This window comes from Idiotropiscis lumnitzeri, chromosome 10 (genome assembly GCF_059441095.1).
Source record: "Idiotropiscis lumnitzeri isolate Australia: NSW breed Sydney's pygmy pipehorse chromosome 10, RoL_Ilum_1.0, whole genome shotgun sequence".
In the NCBI taxonomy this organism is placed as follows: Eukaryota; Metazoa; Chordata; class Actinopteri; order Syngnathiformes; family Syngnathidae; genus Idiotropiscis; species Idiotropiscis lumnitzeri.
The window spans coordinates 6,026,676-6,045,714 of NC_142400.1; the positions used below are offsets into that span (position 1 = coordinate 6,026,676).

Consider the following 19,039-nt stretch of genomic DNA (forward strand, 5'->3'; position numbering starts at 1 on the left):
CGCATGAGGACAAACGTTTAATTTAGCATGTGCATTTAGAAAAAAAACGAGTCAGCAGAGAGTGTGCTAGCGAGCACATAAATACTGTATGTTCTTTCTACAAAAGAATGAAAAAGGTCTGCGCACACCACCAGACTTCATTAAAACCAACTGTGCTTTTACAGCGGAGTCTTGTCTGAATTTCAAATTACGGCCTCGAGGTAGTCTGAGAGTGCGAGAGAAAGAAATTGGTAGTGCTAAAATATCCATGAACTCTTGATGTGTGAATGTGCACTGAGCTTTGCTGTTTAAAACTCCCCATAGAAAGGTTAAAAACCAGTGAAGGTCAGAAATATTGCAAAAGCTCTCCTGATTTGTAGCCCCATTAGAACTGTCTTTAATTATTTATTTTTAAACCTAAAGGGGAAGTGAATCCCCCCACAATTCGATGCAATATTGTGTTCTGTGACGTCACTAGTCTGTCACTTTCTTTCAACTGAAAATGACATCACAGTTTAAGGGTTTTTTTTCTCTCTGTGGTTTGAAGCACCTATATTAGGCTCAGTACCATGTTTTTTTTTTCTAAATTCTTCTTTTGAAGCCAATTTGACTAAGCAAAAATTTGGTAGGCATCCCTAACATGAGTAGACCCACAAAAAAAGTCTCACAAAACCATGTCTGAAGTCTGACATTTTGAAGCACCTGATTTAAATACAGATTAAAATAAATAAATACCGCCATAAATATTTAAATAAATACATACATATTGAAATAATTAAATAATTATTGAAAGATATATTGGCAATAAATAAATAGTTACTTAAATACAGTATTGAAATAAGTATATAAATATATAAATAAATACTTCATGTCATGGCACATTTAGTGAATTTATTTAATTTTGGTCCTGTATAAAGTACAGGATTTTCCCGCTAGCAATTTATTCCAAACATGCAAACAACAAATTTAAGACCATCAATAAATAAAGACTAAAAACAAAGCAGCAGAAATAATCAATACAACATACATAATTTACTTGCTGAGACTATTCCACCCTCTGTATATTTATTTCATTTTTAGTATATTCCAGTATTTAAGAATATTCATATCCATCTTAAATTAAAATATAATCATATAATATTCCAATTTACAATTCAACTTATAACAATACTATAATAAATTACAAGTATGGATTTTTATGTACTATTTTATGAAATTTAAATATATCAACCCATCAGTATCATAAACCCTTATTTTCCCCCGAAAAGTGAACTATTCATATTCCTATAGTATCTATACTTACTAATATATAATATTGTAAAGTGTACTGCTTTCACCAGGGAAAGTGTTTTTTTTTTCTTCAAAAGGATCTGCGACCTAATTCAAAGAATGATTGTGTACTCGCCCTTTTCAGTGCTTGTTGGCACAAGCCACAAGCTTTCGATAAAATCATTTTATCAAAATGCAACATGCACAATGTATGTCCAACGTTTCCGCCATGCTTTCGCGCGTTCTCAATCTTCACAAACTGCCAGTGTCGACCAACGCCATTGGCAGACAAGCTGGCTCCTCCCGAGCAAATCAGCACCGCGCTTCTTCCATCGAAGCCCCGACTCAACTTGTTCCTATTTCCCCTTCTAGCCTCGACGTCAAAACGTAACGACGAGCCACGGTGAGTTACGCGTCATTTATTCACTTCCATTGGATACTTTTGGGGTTACGCTTCATACCCTGTGTGTTGATAAATGGACATTTCACCGGGGAGGTGACGGCGATACATAGCTTTTAGATTATCGCCGCCATTATACCACCGAAGAAGGGTATCACGCCTTCCGTCTTAAGTATTCTCTTCTTCTTCTCCTTCGCGTGCTTCTTCTTCTCCGTTTTCTTCTTCTCCCTCGCCTTGATAGTAGAATTTAGGCGAGGAGGCAAAAGTGGTCCTGGTGATTTAGGAGAATGACACTAACTGAGGGTGGTTGGGATGATTCAACATGTCGGAAGACGAGGCCGTTTCGTTAGCTTTTGGAGCTATCTAGCTGCCACGCCGTTAGCTGTCGCTACAGGCCGGGTGGCCATTTAGCTCAACGGTTCAGGTCCACCGGGCATTCATGGCGGCTACTGCTAAGTTAGCCGCTTAGCTGTGAGCGGGCGTCAAATGTATTGCCACTTTGTTTGCACACAAAACGATCTAATATTCGAAATTCACTTTTTAATAGAGTTTGGTTTTGTCGTTAATGAGCTAGAAAAAATAAGTGCCGAGCCCTTAATGTGGATGTTACGTAAAGGCCCACGCACACTAACAGGCCATTTGGCTTTGTTGTAATTGATTGTCTTGACGACACTACAACATACGTTGTCCAAACGACAACGTTCACCTCGATTTGGGGTAAAGCTTGGTGACCATTTGGACGAATAAGGGCTATTATTGTGCTTTTTATGAGGGAACATGTCATGTTTGAAAGCCAACATTACATAAACCAAATCCTTTGGAGAAGTGGTTCCTAAACAGAGAGGGACACATTTACCTCACACCGCCTGTGTGTTTGCAAATAATGCCAATATTTGTTTCCAGATTCTCAAAATGATTTGGTTTATTGAACATATATCAAGCACATAAGACCTGGAAGTAAAATAACAGAGAAATATAAAATAAATCAAATCATATCTTAGTTCAAAACAGTTTGTCCAAAGGGCGATGGAAGACCTAGTCCTACCCCTTGATCTCAAAATGGGGTTATTTATAAGACCAAGTTCAAATCTCTGAAGTCTGTGTGTTGTTTTATCTCCTCTATGCTCTCGTTGGTAATTCCCCCTCAAACTGTCATATTCATTCAAAAACAACCCACTGAGGCAACGTATCTTTCCTTGATGCTCTAGCCAAGAAGGTGGCGCATAATCATATCAAAATACAATATGTACATAATATAACAAACGTCCATCCATTTTTCTGAACCGCTTATCCTCACACAAGTGCTACATGGCAGGGCAGGAGCAACTGGTACAAGAAATTCAGAAACTCTTGATTTAAAGCTATGAGAGAGATGAGGCGAGGCCAGTTTAAGTCAATGCCTATGTTCCAAAAACATGAATGCACAATTCATTGAAGACTAAATTGTCCAAAGGTGTGAATGATTTTTGTTTTTGATGGATTTATGACACAGTTTTGTGGAATAGGCTCCAGTGTACTGGGGCCCTAATGAGGATAAGCAGTATAGAACATGAATGGATTGATGAAGTGCTTTTGTTCTTGTTTTAAAAAAAAATTAAAGGCAGGGAACACAACAGACGGTCTCAAATTACCGTTTGAACATAATTTCTGTTTAAGTTACGAACCCCGAATATTAATCCTGCCTCCGTTTTACCTCACACAACCCCATCCTGTGAACCATTTTTTTCTGTGGTTATTAAAAGCAAATTACAATACAATAATGTAGTCACTTAAACTACTGTCAGAATCCTTCTGACCTTGTTTTCTTACCAATCGTGGTCTGAAATTAATGCCCCCCCCCTTTAAACACTTCCCGCTTTTCCAAATCTACTCATTAGAGGACTGTCTTTAGTTGCAAAAGCAGGTTGTTAACAGGCATTTAGGTGAGGCGCTTACAGGCCTCACAGGTTTAGCAGGGCGATGTTGTTATTACCGACACAATGCTCTAATGGAATCCTGCAAAGAGGAATGCAAATCCCGCAAAAGCCAAGCTAGGACGAGCCATCGTAGCGAGGCTATTGTGTTATTACGATGACGGAAGCGCTGAGTCCTAGCCAAAGATGGCTCTTGAACGACACAAAACGTCACTGCAAAAATACAACCGGGTGCAGGGAGAAACGGTGTTGGTTTAAGGACATGACCTTGAATGCAGTATATTCTGACTTCATATAACTTCCTGGCACACTGGTCTTCCATCAAGAGAGGACAATTTTTACGTCAGATACACATTCACAAGACACGCTGTAAAATCAGAGCTGGGCACTTGACCCTTTTTGACGATCAGGTTGAGATGAACTTTTGGCCGCCTTGCGACCTCATCACACGTACGATGGCTGGACTAAAATCCACCTCTGGCCTTGCTTAGTCAAACCCATTTTTAAAAATTTGTCACCCCCGAAGGACCGGGCTGTTGCGACCCCGGGATGGACTGCCAAGCTCTGAGTAAAACCTAATTGCTTTTACATTGAAAGCTAATTTTTGTTGTTCTTTTTTGCTACACATCAATCATCATTAGTTGCATTACTGAAGTGTATTTGTCTCCTGCAGGGAGCCATGGAGACTCAGTCGGTGTACATGTGCTTCCCCTGCTACAAGGAGTTCAACACTCTGGAAGAGGTGCTCAAGCACCAGATGACATGCACGGCCGAGGAGGACCAGGCCGACTCGTCACGCATCGCGCCCGTTGTTGTTCCGGTGCTCCAGACACAGGTACTAAATGCTAGGTGCTTCTCGTCGCGGCCCGTCCGTGCGTTTGGATCCTGGGCTAAAAATAAATAAAATTCCTCACACATAATTTGCTCATCTCATGGCCAAATACAGTAGTAAGTAAATGCTAAAACAGAAATGGTCACATCTCGACCTCACATTTCTTGAACGTCATGACCTGAGTGCAGTGGATTATTTTAAAAGCAATAATCAACTCCAGCAGGTCTGGCTACGTGGTCACAAACACACAACCTTGGCGCTTGAATGGAACAATCATTTCACTGGAGCAATACCGGGACAGAAACGCTCCCTATTTTCTTTCTGTATTTATTTATTTTTTTTCTCCCTCGAGGGGCTGAATAATCTGCCGCAGGCTAAAGTGCAGACGGCAGACTTTGCTCTGTGTTGATACAGTGAACTTCTCGTGACAAATATTCACTAGCCACATCTTAGTACACCGTTGAATTTCAATTATGACTTTCACACCGAAGCACAGAGCTCGTTCTTGCCTGTGCGCCTCCGATGAATACACACGACATACTTAAAACCCTAACCAGTAAAGGGAAAACGGCACTATTACAAATATCGTGTCAAGACGTCACATGCAAAGAGCCCTTCAACTGATACGATTAAATCAATACAATTTCATGGGAGAAATGTTAAAATGTAGATCGTTGATCTAATTGGCCTCACTCATGTGGCTCTGGTTTTGAATTAAAATTGGCCAGTAGTACTTTAAAGATTGCTGCGGGAAGCTGGTGTCTTTAAGAGCAATGGTCCTCATTAGAGAACAAAGGAAGTTTAATGAAACTGTTCCAGCTTCAAACTGCGGCCCTCTTTGAACTGTCAAGTACGAGTGTCAAACTCATTCTGATGCAGGCCACACTGGAGTTTTGCTTTGCCATAGCGAGCCCGTTATAAGTGAAATGTATCAGGCCCAACACTGTGTGTGAGAATTTTCACATTCCTAGTAGTCATATAATTGGGAATACGAAATTAACCACTGTTATAAAATGAAAATAACAGCAAAACTACTCACACTTTGATTGGCTGAGGTAGTTGTGGCCTGGCTTGAAACAAATGTAAACATTTCTCAAAACGCTTGATTTGAACTGATTAAAAAAAAACAAACAAAAGTTCCTGCTTTATATTATTCAAAAAAGCGTTTCAATTGTTGTATTGCCCTTCTGTCATTTGCTGTTTTTTTTATTCAGATCTCAAACAAGAATTCTATCATTTCTTTTTTTTCCCTTACATAAAGTTCCATGCACAGAAATAATAGAAATATATATATATTCAAACATAAGGGTTCCCACTTGGATAAATGTCCCTTTTTTTTTCAGAACCATCTTTAATAAAATAACATTTGAAATGTTCAACAATCCAACATCAAAAAATGAGCCATCAAACTGCATGGTTTGGCTGCTGAATAAGAATTAACAATAAAGCTTCTTCCTGTGTAGCTCCCTCGCGCTCTTGTTCCCCACGTAGAGTTGAACAGGCAGAGCAAGGTGACCTCTGCAAAATATTTTCGGCTTGTGAACGCATAACTCGTGTCAAAAATGCCCAAATGACATTCAAACTGGTACGTGTCTTTGGCAGTGTTGAGCAAGATCGTCTTTGTTGATTGTCTTCCTCTGGCTCCTTTCTTGTAGTTAGTTGTAGTCACCGTTCTTTGTTGGCGTCCCAGAAAGCGCTCTGAAAATGCCATTGAAAAAGCGACAAGAATATCGCCGCGAGGGTCCCAGTCGCTCTGCTGATTAATAATAGAAAAATCCCTTAATGGTAGCATTTACCTGCAGCTGAGCACTAAACGCGGAGCTCGTTTGCAACAATTTGTAGGCCACGCGACGGGTTCTTTTTGTTCTCAAAATTGATTAGCTCTGCGGGCCTGGTAAGGCTGAACACTTTTCTCACCGAGAGCACAGATTGTATCGCTGTCGATGTTGGAAATGTGGAGGTATAAAGAAAAGTCAATTATGGACCTCTATCAAAGCATTTGTTGTATATTAAGAGTCCAAAATAATTGCTATATATAGTATTTTTCTTGTTTTAAATGATTTAAATGTGTCACATCATAATAAAACCGCACATTCATGGCGGTGTTCAATGATATATTTTAACATTCCTCCCTGTCACACACGATTAATCCCAATATAATTTTGAATGAAATTAAAATAAAGTAAAATTGCTCAACCTTTTTATAGCGGGTGGGTGGAATGACAGAAAAGTAACGCAGAGCAGTGCTGTCGTCCAGGGATGTTTTAGTTGTATTGTCTTTAAGAAAGTTACACTTGGCGATGCTCACCGACTTGCTGTTGCTGATGTTTTGCATGTTCGCGAGTTTGCGTTACGTTTTTCCAGACGATCCTTTTTATGCGCTTTAGAGTATCGTGCACCCCCCTTATTTGTGTAGTAGAAGTGGCCGAGCCCTGCTACGATCAGGTAAAACGCAAACTGATGTGTCATCGTACACGGGCAAACAAATATGCAAACTAGCACGTTTACATTCTCGCTATTAAAGCATTAAACTCATCTTTTGGCATTTAGACAGTAAATGTTAGAGAAAAAAGGCAAAATCTAACAAGTAAGTAGATTCCACAGGCCAGTAAAAGTTGTTGAATTGAAAGAGAAGCACAAACAGTTGGATTCAAGGACTGCTACCAAAATGGGACATTTCACGAACGCGAGAAAAGTCTGAAACTGCTGTCAAAAAGACAAAACGGAAGCTTTGGAAAAAGTTTGCAAGTCTGAAGTGCAGTTTTTCAGACTATGACCTTGCAAGTGGCGCTTGATCTCATGGCTGGGAAAAGGTTCCATATCGGCGAGATGGCAATCGATGTGGCGGGGCTTCGGAACAGGCGGCCACTGCCGGTAATGAGGTCACCGAGCAGACCGACGCCCGAGATGCTCCCTTCACACGCGCGCTATCTGCCCAGGCCGTCTGAATCGCTCCCATAATGAACTCTGTGCACCTCTGAATCGTGCGCCTTCATCCGCCATTCTGGTCGTACCGAGACAGCTGTGTTAATTGATGACTGAAAGGCGGATGAAGTTGTGGGAACTGTTCAATGACTGTTAGTCTTGTCACGTGCTAATTTGCCAACAACACTTACCCTGCTACATGGCGCCGTTAAGCCCCTTAAGATTTGACATAACACTGCCGTTCCATTCCATTAGCCGTAATTTGTTTATTGAGTGATGTCATAACAACAGCTGTTAGTGTTTTCAATGGATGAAGAGAGCGTTTACGTTGATGCTCAGTGCATGTTAACATTTACATCCAACCGAGGGAGCTGTAATTGGCGTGCCGTGGCAAGTGCGGAACTACTTTTAGGATTTATGATATCAATGAAATTCTTTTTTTTTTTTTCTCAGTGTTCTACGCAGTTCAATAACACACTTTAAATGTGTTTAAGTAATTACAGTGTACCTCACATCATTGTGGCTTCACTCTATCGGAGGGTTTTTATTTATGACCATAGGTTAATTTTTTTGCGGGTTTACTTCGCTATTTCATGGGTTGTCTTGCTATTTTCTTCCTTCTAAGTCGGAGGAGAAAAAAAAAAAGTCAATTCTTATTTTATTTATTTATTTTTAAGGGGAAATTTGTTTTACAAAAACAGAAAAAAATGAATGTAGTGGTACCAATCTTATTCCCGCCGCAGACCAATTCGTACAAGTCCATAAGTTTTGTGGACCGGGAAACGGGGGTGGTTGTATGGGGAAGAAATCGCTGTTCTCTCACAATGGTTCATAAGGAAATACACTCCAAGCGCACTGCTTCACTCAGACCGTTCAGAAACTCAGACCGTTGTTCAAAATTTTCATGTATTGCTGGTGGAGATGCAATGTATTCCGTACGATAAAAGGAAATTCCCCCAAAATTCTATTCTACTTTTATTCTGCAACTAAAGAATTATTTAGCTATGATCTGTTGTCTTTTCCTTCTCCCTCATCCATGCGTGTCTGCAGTCGTCTCTAACAGAGGAGAACATGGTCTCGGCAATCCAATTTCAACTGGAGTCACTGTCCGCACAGCCTGTTGATAATGCAGCGCAGGAGACGGAGAGTGTGGCACAAGAGGCCGAGCCCAGCGAAGATCAGCTGATGGACCAGCCCCGAATCCTCTACCAGTGCGGGGACTGCGAGGAGCTCTTCAAGAGCCTGGATCAATGGCAGCATCACCGCAAAGAAGGTGCCTGTCTGAGGACCGTCATCGTGGGCGGGTCGGACACCGAGCCGCAGTCCAGTTTTCAGCCCGAGGATCCTCAACTTGTCGCAGAGCATGCCGTGAGTGACGCCAAGGCCGACCAAGCCGATTGTTCGGGAGTCAAAGAACAGCAGCAAGTCTGCGCGACTGCTACAGGCCATGGTTCCGACCAGGCGACTCCTGAGGTGGTCACGTTGTCATCTGCGGTGGAAGAGTCCTCTCCCAGGAGGAGAGGAGCAATTAGAAAGCGAAAACCTGATCCCGTGCTTTTGTGCGTGGACTGCGGATCCTGTTTCGGCCTCGTCTCCGAACTGGTGGCCCACCGCAAGACGCACGGCTTCGAGGAGGCCCTGCACCACTGCACCGTGTGCGGCGAGAGCTTCCTTAACACCACCCTCTTCCTCTACCACCGCAAGCAACACCGGCAGAAAGGCGAGGGAAGCACAACGGTGTCGAGCAGCCTGTCGGAGAAAACGTACCCACAGAACAGCGTGGCGGACGAGCAGGAGTCAGACGGCGCTCCATCCACGTCTTCGGCGCAGCCCTCCGAGCTCTTCCTATGCCTTCAATGCGGCGGCAGCTTCAACAACGCCGCCGTGCTGGCCGCGCATCGCAAGGGGATGCACGACTTGCACACGCCGCTCCACTCGTGCTCCTACTGCAACGAGACCTTCATGAACACCACCCAGTACTTGTACCATCGCCGGCAGCACCGTGTTCTGGAGTGCGGGCCTATAGATGAAGTGGAGACGGGCGACGAGATGGCGTCCCCTGCGGAGGAGGCGCAGAGCTCAAAGCGTCCACTCTCTTCGCCCACCGCCGCCAACGAGTCGGATGCACCGGCCCCAAAGAGGAGCAGGCCCGTTTACAGGATCATCAGCAAAGGTAAAGTGGACTTCCCAGTTCCTGATTTTTCTTTGTGTTTCAGCCGGCCTTTGTGTTGACCATGCGTGCCAAGATTTGCCAGCCGCATATATTGAATGGGCTAAAATTTATAATGATCATCTCCGACTGGTTTCTGAGCAGCTCCGGGAGAAAGAATGACTCTTATATCCCTGCGCACCACAGGGTTATTTTTCAAGACATCTGGAAATTGGGCCTTTATTCATTTTACTCAGTTCTGCTCAAGTGCATGGATATATTTTGAACAAACCGGTTTAACCTTTTGATTGTTGGTTTCCTCCCTGAGCAAATCTGGAAATGAATAATCCTCAAAATCACCTCACACCACAGGGTCAGACATCTATCTGATATTTGGGCCTTTGCTTTGGCAAAATGGTCAAATTTGGTCCGGTAGCTTGTACATACATGCTGTACCCTGCTGAAATCGTCAGGGCTCATCTTGGGGTTAAAATTGTTACACAGCAGCAGCGTCATTTCTCTCTTCAGGAAATAAGGATTCAAGCACGAAAGAGGAACCGGAGGGCGTAGTTTCAGGAACCGTGGACACAGCCAACCTCCCGCCACCTGCCAAGCTGTTGCAGGACTGGTGCCGCACCGCTTTGCCCCACGTGTGCCCCTACTGCGGCAAAACCTTCACCAGGCGTGTCTTCCTGCGAACGCATGTCTATAGCCACACCGGGGAAAAGCTCTTCAACTGCAAGGTACCCATCCAAATTGCTTACTTCCCTACAGTATTCTGCTTTAACATAACCGTGACATCATGCCTTGTTGTCGTGCAGGTGTGTTCGAAGTCCTTCACCAACTCACAGAGCCTGCTGCGTCACACCATGACTCACAGCGGAAACAGGCCCTTCTGTTGCGACGTGTGCGGCAAAGACTTCACGCAGGCCGCCACTCTGAAGAGGCACCAGCTCATTCACACCTCGGACCATCCTCGCCGCAAGCGTGGACGCAAACCGGTACCCTTTTTCTGCTTTTTTTTTTTTTTTTTAGCCTCTTAAATAAAAATCAGACATTAACCTCTTTTACCTGTCCCATTTCAACCGTGGGTGTTTTTTACGAAATCACAAGTCGGTACCGTTTCTTGTGCAGTGGTACCTTGGCTTTTCTTTGTGCTGTGGGCTTCAACTACGAAGCGTGGGGGGAAAAAAAAACCCACTTTTATTTTACTATACATTGCTATTCCTCTTTATCATAATTATGTAATGAAACAATTATGGTGTTTTTGAGGCTGAAATGTTTAAATGTCACTACAGTAAAGGAGGGAGTAATTGGGTTGGTCACAGATCAAATTCAACTTGTGAGACAAGGTGCCACTAGTACTGTTTGCCTCTTTTACAAAACAAACATTTGCTTCTTTAACCGGACGCAAACCGTTTTCTAGCATGTGCCTCTCGTGTCTTACCTCAGCTGAAAGAGAAAAGATCATTGGCTCATTCTGACTCTCTTCTCCCACCACGATTACAACGCAATTTAGTTAGTTGACAGCATCTGGCGTCCATTTTTTCATACAATAAAGTAACACAATCGTTTTGAATATGCAGACAAATGTGCACAGTGAGGACTGAAAATGCTTTCTCTAGCTCAGTGGTGGGCAATTCATTTTGCAAAGCGACCATGTGAGAAAATTGAACGGTTGCAAAAAATAATCATTATTTGCTGCTGTAGCACGAATAACCTGTAAGTGGCATGAAGTTGAACCTGAAGCCGTCTCCGAAGTGTGTATGGAACTTGTATCCTTTTTGCATTCATCAACACCGAAGAAAAAGCTCTTAGTTTGAAAAAGCTTGACGAGTTCAGCATCACTCGCTCTTGTGTGATGCTGCTTAATTGCTTAGTTGGCTTTGTTTAATCATTCCAAAACACCAAATGTATTTGTAGCCGAATAATTGATTCAAAATATTCTCTCGTGACAGCCACACAGTGTGCGTTGTAAATTTCATTTGAACTTGATGAAGACTGCGAGGCCCAGCAGGCTTGGCGGGGATACAGCTCTTGCTCTTTTGTGAGCCCTATAATGCATCATTTAGTCTACCGGAACTTCAGTGGTGAAATGACGATTGCGTTGAAGGCTGAATAAAGAGTACAGCACAAGAGTGTAAGACCTTGCTTACTAATCTTTTTTTTTTTTGAACATGTTGTCCTTCACCATGCCCTTGGGTCTACAGCTGTGTGCTGCAGACGGCGACAGTGGAGACGGTCTCTTCTCGTGCGCCCTCTGTCCTTCACACTTTAACACAGAGGAGCAGCTCAACCATCACAAGTAACACATTTCTTGTCTCTTTTGTTTTATTAAAATTTTTCCCCCTGTGGAAATTAATCATTTGAATTATTGGCGGATGAAACATTTCTCGCCAGCATTATTTCATCCTGAGACAAAACATTGGCAGGACCGTTAAATGCATCTGATTAACGCCGGATGAGATTTAGATAGATGCTCTTCTCTTCGCTGGCCGTGTGGCTGCCGAGACGCTTTGCTGGACCTTTAAGCTTTCTGTACACACCATGCTGAAATACCTTCGACGTCCTTGAGTTTCAACCACATATGATTGACAGACAGGCCAAGCAAATTAAGAGGACACAGGGCGGGACAGAGGAAGCATGTACACGGTGTCCGTCTGTGTTTTCTTTTTGTGAATACAAGGTGAAATGGCTGATTAAGTCACCTCCAGCGATTTTATTTGATGTGAGCTTTGTAGCAGTCATTTACCTTGATTAGACTAATTCTACTCGGAGTTTATATACGTCTGGGTTTAGACTGAGTGTCAAGGGTGCAATTGCGGTTTAGTGCTGACATTTACATTTTGGAGACCCATATCCGAGAGCATGGGCCCTACGTTTAATGTACTGGTACATGCATAATACGTACACATTATATCAGCAGTTAAACAACATGTTAATGCAAGCAGAACCAACACTGGCCATGAGGACTAAGTAATGAGTATTATGTACTGTGTAGTTTGGCCTGGAGTGACTTGCTTCTACTTTGTCAGATTTAGACCACTTCTCCAAGAAGTAGATGAACACAACAATTTTAGTTTACTGCCCTTCTTTATCTTCTGCTATTCAGACACTCTTGCAAATGACCCTCATTTAACATTTAATAACTTCTTGCAAGTCTGTGAGCTATTCGTATCTAAAAAGGGATAAAAAGGAGAAGTTTCTAATGCCACTGTCTTTTCTTTTCTAATCATCAGACTTCTTCATACCAGCAACCCGTTCCCCTGCCCGGAATGCGGAGAGGCGTTCAGCCGCAGGAAGGACCTTGACCTGCACTCACTCACCCATCAAGGTCAGAGCCCCCGCGCGGCAACCGTTCACCCATGCACTTTATATCGTCAGCGGGAACAATGCATTCGAGCGGGAATGCTTTTGCATCGCCCGTGAAATCTCCTTTTGTGCGCCCCTTTCTTGCATTGTCTTCCCTGTCCGTCCTTTTGTGTTTCCGTCGGGTCTCAAAGATGAGGGATGAGCGCGTAACGAAAAATCAGTTATACCGTAATGAAAGCCAATCAATTATGACGTGTCATTAGTACGACTCCCAGTGAATTACTATTGACTCGACGATTAATGCCCACCCGCCCGGCTGGGCTATCTTGTTCATTCCCGAACATGCATCCGCGTTATACGAGCATTGTTGCGCCCACGCGTGAGGTCAACAACTTTGCATTGATCCGCATCTCAAGTGGAATCGAACGCGAAAGGTAGAGGTAAATGAATTGGGTCAGCTTGCCAAGACTTCATCTAAATCGCGTGGGGTGGTGATGGGGGGTGGCTGGGTGTCTTGTGGGTGGGTGTCGGGGGGGGGGTCATTTGTTAAGCATGACAAGTCTGGATGAGGGAGGGGTCAAAGGTTTGCGTTTTTTCGGCGAAAGATGATTGAGTACATTGATCTGTTGATCAACCCAGGGCCATAGGGCAAAATTGTCCTTAATAAAGGTTTAACTGGTTGCTTCTCGTGGGGAAGGAGGGGCCAGGTGGGCTGATTGTCCGTACTGTGGTAGGAAAGTACAGATGGTTAGCAGATTGCGAGCTGCTGGCGTGACGGCCACTCAACGTGCTGATGAACCATCAGTGTCAGCGTTTTTTTTTTCTCTTTTCTTTCTCCTCCTTTGCCAGACACATTCGCACCCCAGCAGGAAGCCACTTGGCTTTGCCCAAATAGAGCCAGGACAGCAACTGATTAATTGACGAGCTGATCAGTAGAGACTGTGAGCATTAACTTCGGCGCATACAAAGCGGCATCAGCGGAGAGCCATTGGCTCCGGGCGCGTATGGCTCTTGAGAGCCGATGGCGCTGTTCTCCGCACACTAGGCGCTGTTGGCATAGCTGCTTAAAGTTGCGTTGGTCACGTGTTTTACGTATCTGGTCAAGAGAGTGCTTGTCCTTATATTCTGGGGACCTGACATCGTTAACGATCGCCTTATATATCCTCCACGAGACCCTCCGAAATGTACTGACAGTGTGCCGCCATATTTTGTGTATGAAGAGCAATGTTTTATTTAGTGTAGATTTTTGCGAGACTAAAACTACATTGTGCATATGAATTCTGGTTTTTATTCTGTTGCTGTAAAACTGCAAAATCAGTTTTAATGTTCAGTTGGGAACGATGCCTTCCAGTAATTATTATTCTGGCTGGTTCCGCTTTTTTTTTGTTTTTTTTTGTTTTGTTTTTTGGCTGAGAGTCCGAAAACTCCCTTCATTTAGGAACGAATGAAGTGGAAAAGTGTCGATGAGCCGATGCGACCTTTTCTCCCCCGAGAATCCACTGATCCTGTCGCCGCTTATTAATGCTCCCAAATTGAAATCTGTACGCTTCCTGAAATTCAAACACGAGATGATTACAGCGGCGCTCTTAAGATGGCGTCAAATATCCCTCTCAGTCAATTGAAACAGGACTTCCTTGGTGTCACCCACATGTGGCCCAGTTCGTGTTTTACAAATCGACTCTAACGTCACAGCACTTGGGCTTGTGTGTGTGCCGCCGCCCAGCCGTTGATTTTCTTAAGCACTAGTCCTCTTTAGAGTTGCTGACTTTGGGTGAGAAGTGAGGACCACCCCGAACTGGCTGCCTCACAATCAGGGCACATTTAGAAAACAACCATTCATGATCACATTCGGCCATGGACTATTTCGAGTCTGTAATCAACTTGAAATGCATGTTATTGCATCATGGGAGCAGGCTAGAATACCTGCTGAAAACGCACGCAATCACAGAGAGAACATGCCAACTCCACGCAGAAGAGCGTGAGCCGATTTTTAAACCAAGCGCCCTGGACCACTCGTCAAACGTGCTCCCCATGTGTCCCTCCGCCTTTCCGTTCATTCTTTCACTCCATTTCAGACAAGGAGCCCGTCGTCTGTCCCCACTGCTCCTCCCAGTTCATCAACGAGTCTGTGCTGGAAATCCACCAGCAGCGCTGCACCGGCTCTGAGGAGGAGAGGAACACCGGACGTGGCCGAGGGCAAGGCCGAGGGCGCTCCACTGGACAGGTGAGCTTGCTGAAGTCGTGGCAAGTTTTTGCTTGTGCGCTTTGTAACATTATCTATGGCATTCGTGTAAAAAGAAGTTAATGCGCTAGAAAGAATCTTTTTTGCTGCGCTCCTCCACAGACGTAAGCTTGTAGGAAAGTTGAGCGCTTTCTTAGTCTAGTTCATGTGTCACACTTAATCACATTCTCAATTTACAAAACACATACTGATAAAAAAAAAACCAAAAAAACTCCTCTTCAGTGATCCACCTGATTTATTCTTAGCTTGCTCTCATTTGTCATTCTCAACTCTTTCCTGTCGTAAGCAGCCCTGAAGTGTCGAGAAAGCCTCGCAGTAAGTTATTTTCCCTGGTCGTCAACGCAATTACTCTTCCATTGTTGGCATAATACCGCCGTCACTGTACATTTGTGAGAAGGCATCACCAAAACAAAAACCAAAGCATTACATTCTTAACTTTTTGCAATCAACATAGAGATGATGACAAAACGACGCGTGTCTGGGTGGTCTCTTTTTTTTTTTACGCTAAGTCAAAACATTGCTGATAGGTTTTAGGTTGTCTTATACGACGGGTTACAAGTGCATCTTGCGTCGCTAACACTAAACCACAAAATCTACAGACGTCGTGCATGACGTCGACGCGTCCTGAATGTCTGAACCGCTTCCCTCCCCCCCAGATTGAGTGCGACCTGTGCGGCCACCGCTGCATGACCCAGGAGGGCTTGGACCTCCACCGGCTGTCCCACACTGGCCAGACGCCGCTCAAGTGTCCGGTGCGGCCCTGCCGCCGCCGTTTCATCTCCAACAGAGCTCTGGAGGAGCACGTGCTGGCCCACTGCCAGGGCAAGATGAGAAAGTCCAAAAGCCGAGTCCGCTTTGAGTGTGAGATCTGCTACAAAGGCTTCGCCTACAACTCCACCTTTCAGGTTCACATGAGGACCCACACCAACGAGAGGCCCTTTGAGGTAAGAAAATGATCAAAAATCTTCTTTCCTTAGTCTTTGAGAAGCCCCATTTTTCATTACCTACATCACAAATTGAAATCTAGCATTCACGGTCACACGCTGCTTCCCCGCTGCGGCCATCTCGCCACTTCTGGACCGGCGCCATTTGTCCTGCGGGTGTTTCCTCCCTCGCTGTACTTGTGATTAATGGCCGGGCTGAATTAGAGCCTGTCAGCTCCCCTCGCAGCCTGTTACTATTCTGGGAATCTCACCCCCCTGTTCGGTGCCCCCCATCCCCTCTGACGACCCTCCATCTTTGCCGTGCCGGTGACATCAACTCTACCCTGCGTGCCGCTTTGGAAATTGATTTAATGTTGGCAGGCACGCAGCATCTCTCTGGCCGTGCTCAAAGATGGATGTTTGATTGGAGAAGCAACACGCAGGCCATCGTGTCGCTGAATATTAATTGAAGTCGGGCATACTTTGGGCTGACTGAGTGCAAACGTGCATTAGCTTCGGATCTCACCGGCAAAATTAAAGAAGAAATACGGAAGCCACAAAAGCGACATTGCGGTTTTGTGGAGTCACTCCTAAAAATGTGAAATATCAAAGAATGCGGCTCAAGCAGCAGATTGTTGATGTGCTCTAATAAAATAAAGGATAAAAAAAATTTACCTTTCAAATGGGGACTATGTTGAGTGTTCGTTGCTGAAAGGTATGGCGACCTTTATGGTTCCTGAACCTTTCCAGAGTACTACATTTGAGCAACCTTGTGAGGTCTAGAACGGCATTTCGACACGACTTCCCAAAGTTCCCACGGGCCAAACATAAAATGGCCCTCCAAAAAGAGTTGCCAGGTCTGAATGTGTTGGCAATGGTTTGGAAATCACTCCAAAAGACTCATAATTTTCTTCCAATTGGCTACTCGCATTCTGACTATTAACATTACAAATGTTGTATTTATTTATTTATTTTTTTGCATTTTCCACTCCCACCTTCCTCCACCAGTGCACCACTTGTGGCAAACGCTTCCGCCAGCTTCCCCACCTGCAGGACCACGAGCGCATCCACAGCGGCGTGCGGCCTTTCTGCTGCTGGATCTGCGGCAAGAGCTTCAGCGTGGCGGCCCGCCTCACCGAGCATGCACGTACCCACAGCGGCGAGAAGCCCTACCCGTGCCCCAACTGCCCCTCCGCTTTCCGCTCCCGCTCCAACCTGGACAAGCACATCCGGCAACACGGTGACCAGGCCGCCCAGGCCGCAGAGGAAGTGGCCAGCGCCACCGAGGCGGCGCAGGTCCAGAAGGTGCTGGAGGGCGCCAAAGTGCTGTCCTCGCTGGCCGCCACTTCCGAAACCACCCAGGTAGAGGTCGAGGACGACGGCAGCGGTATGCAGACCATCTACGTGCTGCAGGCGGGCGAGGGCTGCGGCGAGGCGGTCATGATCCCCGCCGAAGAGCTGAGCGGCATGGACGGAACGTCGCAAGTGGTCATCCTGCCATCGTCCATGCTGGGAGCGCAGGGCATCACCATTCCCACCATCACCATGGACGGCAACGAGATCACCATGATGGACGGCTCGCAGTCCCCTCAGCACTCCATCGAGTTCATCGTGGAGGAGACCATATGAGCATGAAGCACTTCACATGTTCGAGGGGTGACGTTTCACTGTTAGATGTTTTTTTCACCCTCATAGTTACATTCCTCAGAAAAAATACCCGATATTCAACTTGCGGGTGAAAATTCAGAATCAACCTAAAATGCTTTTTGACCATTACAGGTATTAATGATTTGACCTTCTCTAAATTTTTGATTGTCCAATTTCAACATTTCAATTCTTTTTTTGCATATCTTAAAATTCTCTTAACAAGGAGGTGGATGGCAATATTCACAACAGTAGTTTGATCCATGAATGAGCCAATACATTTTGTGGTTCATTTCAAATTGGTATTTAAAAAGCCTCTTCATCACGCTGTTCACATTTTGACATGATGAGAACAAGACCACGCCGAACAATTGATCAACAAAATGGGATGATCTCAGAGGACAGCGGCCAGTTCAGACTAATTGCTCATCAGTCCGTTGCAACGGAGATTAAGAGAGACTGCAAAAGTCACGGACAGACATAGAAATGGACTTCCTTGGAAATGTTCATTCGTCAACTGTTGTGAATTTTATGGTGCAGCAAGTAGCAAACAATGACCAAAAGTTAATGAAGGTCACCCTGAAAGGTCGTAATGCAGTTTAGGATCATCCTTAAATTTCACCCCAAATCTTACTTTTTGTGTGTAGTGTTTCTCATAGTTTTTTTTTAAGACAATTAGATTTGCAGCTTTACTCTCATGCCTTAAAATGCATCTAATCCTTTAAAAATCCATTAACTCTCCACCATGAATTTTCCCCCCCAAAATGTGTCCGCTTCCCCAAACTGTCTGTAGTTTGTACTTCGTTTATTAAATCCATAACACAGAATGTGGACTTGTAAGCGCCAAGACTGATGATCGTCATGACTGTTATTCATCAGCAATAGCATCATCACTTATTGTTTTAGTTGTTAGCCACCCTTGAAGAAAAAAAACTTGAAATTTGTGAGCTACTGCATGCTTTGAATGCAAAATGTAGTGTTGCCTGGTGGGCCAATTTAAGAATTAAAAGCTGGCAGTCTAAATCAAAATCTTAAAACATGCATCCATTATCCAAACTGCTTATCCTCTCAAGAAAGACTGCAGCCGAGTGATGTGGGCTCCCCAAAAAGTTTTGGAATGGGATGTGGTGGTGGTGTGATATTTTATTATTATTTTTTTTTTTATTTTCATTTTTTTCCCCTCTGCCTGTATTTGTAGCGTTTCCATTTTGGGCTCATTTAACTAGCCGGTTACAATTAAAAAATGTTATCGCCCCTGGCAGTTGCAACCGACACTAATTTCAACACTCCCAAAATGACTTGAAAATAGCGGGGGGGAAAAAAACAGAAAGGCACACAATGTCCCTCATACAGCTTAAGAGTTAAACAATATCGCGTTGTATAGGCTTGTTTGTTAAGGGAAGACTCGTTCATAAAAATGTCTCCTATAAACCTCCTCAGCTGCAGATCAT

The 19,039-nt window shown here is 44.3% G+C and overlaps 1 protein-coding gene across 3 annotated transcripts; it reads left to right on the forward strand.

Annotated features, from left to right (window-relative positions):
- Positions 1-1,507: 1,507 nt before the first annotated feature.
- Positions 1,508-18,844, forward strand: znf574 (zinc finger protein 574). Of its 3 annotated transcripts, none has more exons than XM_088307517.1 (10): positions 1,508-1,651; positions 4,235-4,396; positions 8,369-9,491; positions 9,996-10,210; positions 10,289-10,468; positions 11,678-11,772; positions 12,707-12,801; positions 14,855-15,003; positions 15,678-15,965; positions 16,953-18,844. In XM_088307517.1, the coding sequence occupies exons 2-10, from the start codon at positions 4,241-4,243 to the stop codon at positions 17,571-17,573; spliced, it is 2,922 nt and encodes a 973-aa protein (XP_088163643.1). In that variant the 5' UTR covers positions 1,508-1,651; positions 4,235-4,240; the 3' UTR covers positions 17,574-18,844. The 3 variants fall into 3 exon arrangements, with proteins under 3 accessions (XP_088163643.1, XP_088163644.1, XP_088163645.1); XM_088307518.1 differs by lacking the exon at positions 1,508-1,651 and adding an exon at positions 1,670-1,799; XM_088307519.1 differs by lacking the exon at positions 1,508-1,651 and adding an exon at positions 1,915-4,129.
- Positions 18,845-19,039: the final 195 nt, after the last annotated feature.

Excerpts from the sequence above, each read along its gene's own strand:
- znf574 (XM_088307517.1), top strand. The coding sequence starts at position 4,241 with ATGGAGACTCAGTCGGTGTACATGTGCTTCCCCTGCTACAAGGAGTTC. Across the intron at positions 10,211-10,288 it reads AAAAGCTCTTCAACTGCAAG|GTGTGTTCGAAGTCCTTCAC; the intron begins GTACCCATCCAA and ends GTTGTCGTGCAG. Across the intron at positions 11,773-12,706 it reads GAGCAGCTCAACCATCACAA|ACTTCTTCATACCAGCAACC; the intron begins GTAACACATTTC and ends TCTAATCATCAG.